The 2,893-nt window shown below is 37.5% G+C and overlaps 1 protein-coding gene across 1 annotated transcript; it reads left to right on the top strand.

Moving 5' to 3' along the window:
- Window positions 1–7: 7 nt before the first annotated feature.
- LOC105315674 (RCC1 domain-containing protein 1-like) lies at window positions 8–775 on the top strand. The gene has a single exon (XM_011410396.2). It carries the CDS (start codon window positions 38–40, stop codon window positions 743–745), a length of 708 nt encoding a protein of 235 aa, XP_011408698.1. The 5' UTR covers window positions 8–37; the 3' UTR covers window positions 746–775.
- Window positions 776–2,893: the final 2,118 nt, after the last annotated feature.

Below are 2,893 nucleotides of genomic sequence, written 5' to 3'. Positions count from 1 at the left end.
TGGATACATCATTAGCTCTAATGGAAGACCAGAGAGGATGGGAGGAGAGTCGACTAAAGTAGAAAGTTTAATAACTATTAATAAACTAGACACTCCACTGTTACACTATTGTAAGTTGCAGTCGGACTGTTATTGTCTGACTACTGATGGGAACTTTTATACATGTGGGCAGAACCTTATTCCAGTTGCCCCTCCTCTTATGAGAAGAGTGAGACAAGTAGCTAATGGTTTGAGTCATGCCCTGGTACTAACGGAAACTGGTTTGGTCTACTCTTTGGGGCTGGGATCTCATGGTCAGCTCGGCTTAAGGGATTTAGAGTCTCGTTCGTCTTTATCTCTAATTGAAGGGATCGCCGGAATAAAAATTAAAATGATATCGTGTGGAGGTTGGCACTGCCTTGTGGCCAGTGAATCAGGTGACATGTATTCCTGGGGATGGAACAGACACTCTCAATTAGGACATAGCCCCACTCACAGTATTGTACCAGACCCCACCCTGATAGAGGAAGGGGTAGGAGGGGATCAATGGGTTGTGTATGTGAGCTGTGGTTCACGGCACTCTGCTTGTATTACTAAAGAGAAAGGTTGTTATGTGTGGGGTTGGAATGGATATGGACAATTAGCTCAACCTTCCTCTTCTCTCATTTCTAATGTTATTCCAATGCTTTTAACTAGTTATCCTGTACATCATGTTGAATGCACACACTGGAGTACTATTATATTATCATTTATTGATGAACTATAACTTTCCCATTATGTTGGGCTGTATCTATAATTTAGCTGGTTTTGTAAGCCTGAGGTATTTTATCTAGTCCCTGCTATACAAACTGGTCCATCCTTTAGATTAACTAGACTAACCACTAGCCTTCCCTCTCCTCTATTGTCTCAATGCTTACTGGAAACGTATCTAATCACAATATGCCCATGACATCTTTCAAACTCAACTTAGATAGAACAGACATCTCAATTGGGACATGGCCAGATCATAGTCACATGTCTCAATGCTAAAAATAGCACACTTGGGCCATAGGCTCTCATCCGCTTTTTTAGCAACTCAGCTCAAGATCATGCTGATAAATCAAATAGCACACAGTGCCCCATGTATTAACACTTGTGGCAAGCTTCGAAGTTAAGGATAGGAATATAAATGTGAAAATGTTATGTAGCATATCAATTGCTTTGATGTTTGATACTGTAAACCCATTGTATCACTAAAGAAAAAGGTTGTTATGTGTGGGGTTGGAATGGATATGGACAATTATCGTATAGCGGGAAATTTTTGGAGGGAATTAAATTTGGCGAATTTGGCGTTTTGATATAGCCATTTGCCAAAATTAAACCCGCAATTTTGAGCCATTATACGCATGCTCAATGGCACATGGCCACCAATTCGCCAAATTAAAATCCGCCAATCACCAAAATTTAGCAATTTGCCAACTTTTAGTCCCTCCAAAATTTCCCACTATACAGTAGCTCAACCTTCCTCTTCTCTCATTTCTAATGTTATTCCAATGCTTTTAACTAGTTATCCTGTACATCATGTTGAATGCACACACTGGAGCACTATTGTGTTATCATTTATAACTTTATCATATGTTGGGCTGTATATAGACTGCATTGTAAGCCTGAGGTATTTTATCTAGTTTTTGCTGTACAAACTGGTCCATCCTTTAGGCTGGTCAGACTAACCACCGGTCTTCCCTCTCCTTCTATTGTCACAATCCTTACTGGAAAGGTATTCAATACAATATGCCCATGACATCTTTCAAACTCAACTTAGATGGAACAGAGACATACTCAATTGGGATAGCTACAGGCCTTGATGCTAAAAAAGCACAGGCTCTCATGCTTTTTTTTAGCAACTCAGCCTCAAGCTCATGCTGTTATATAAATCAGATAGCACATACTACCCCATATATTGACTAGTACTATTACTTATATCCTACTTTTTGCAAACTTCAAAATGTCATAAAGCATATCAATTACTTTGATGTTTGATACTGTAAACCCATTATACCATATAGCCGGTAATTTTCATGGATTCTATGTTTCGCAAAATCTACTAAAATTCCAATTTTAATTTCGCAAAATCTACACGTGTGCCATGCAGGTACTGTATTAAATTGATTTTTGCAGATTTTATTTTTGGAAATCAAGAAGGGATTTGCGAAATTTGTAACCCTAAAAAATAACCACTTATACGGCATCACTAAAAAGAACAGTTGTTATGCGTGGGGTTGGAATGGACATGACAATTACCTTAACCTTCCTCTTAATTGTCTTATTTCTAATGTTATTCCAGTGCTTTTAACTAGTTATCCATATCCTATACATCATGTTGAATGCAGTACTATTATATTATCATTTATTAATGAGCTATAACTTTCTCATAATCTTGGGCTGTATGCATTGTATGCAGTATGCCTGATGCATTTATCTATAGTCCTAGTATTAGTTTCTGCCCCACATCCTCCAAGACTATCTTAGTATAGTCCCTGTTGTACAAACTGGTCCATCCTTTAGGTTGATTAGTCAGACCACTGGCCTTCCCTCTCTCTTTGTCTCTCTCTCTCTAAGCAATAGCTTATCAATTAATTCTTATAATACTTAATAGAGATATACATATCTGTTTACTTTGGCATTTTTCATAAGATTTATTACCAGATTCTTATGTTACAACAAGCACTCTTGGTTACAATAATCTGAAAAATCAATGAGAAAATGAGCCTATGAAAAAATGAGCCTAAACATTGTAAAATAATAATTGTCAAACTAATAAACTAATTTTCCTCATCAGCAGAAACAATGACATCGGCAACATGATCAAACTGATCATAATTGGGCCTTTGGTCATGACGCTTATGAGCTATTATAATTGCAGTAACAGGGTCAT

The sequence above is a fragment of the Amphimedon queenslandica genome, unplaced genomic scaffold (genome assembly GCF_000090795.2).
Source record: "Amphimedon queenslandica unplaced genomic scaffold, v1.1 AMPQUscaffold_8878_Cont19182, whole genome shotgun sequence".
Classification (NCBI taxonomy): domain Eukaryota; kingdom Metazoa; phylum Porifera; class Demospongiae; order Haplosclerida; family Niphatidae; genus Amphimedon; species Amphimedon queenslandica.
Note: the sequence above shows the minus strand (reverse complement) of the source record. Positions and strands in the feature narration are given on the sequence as shown.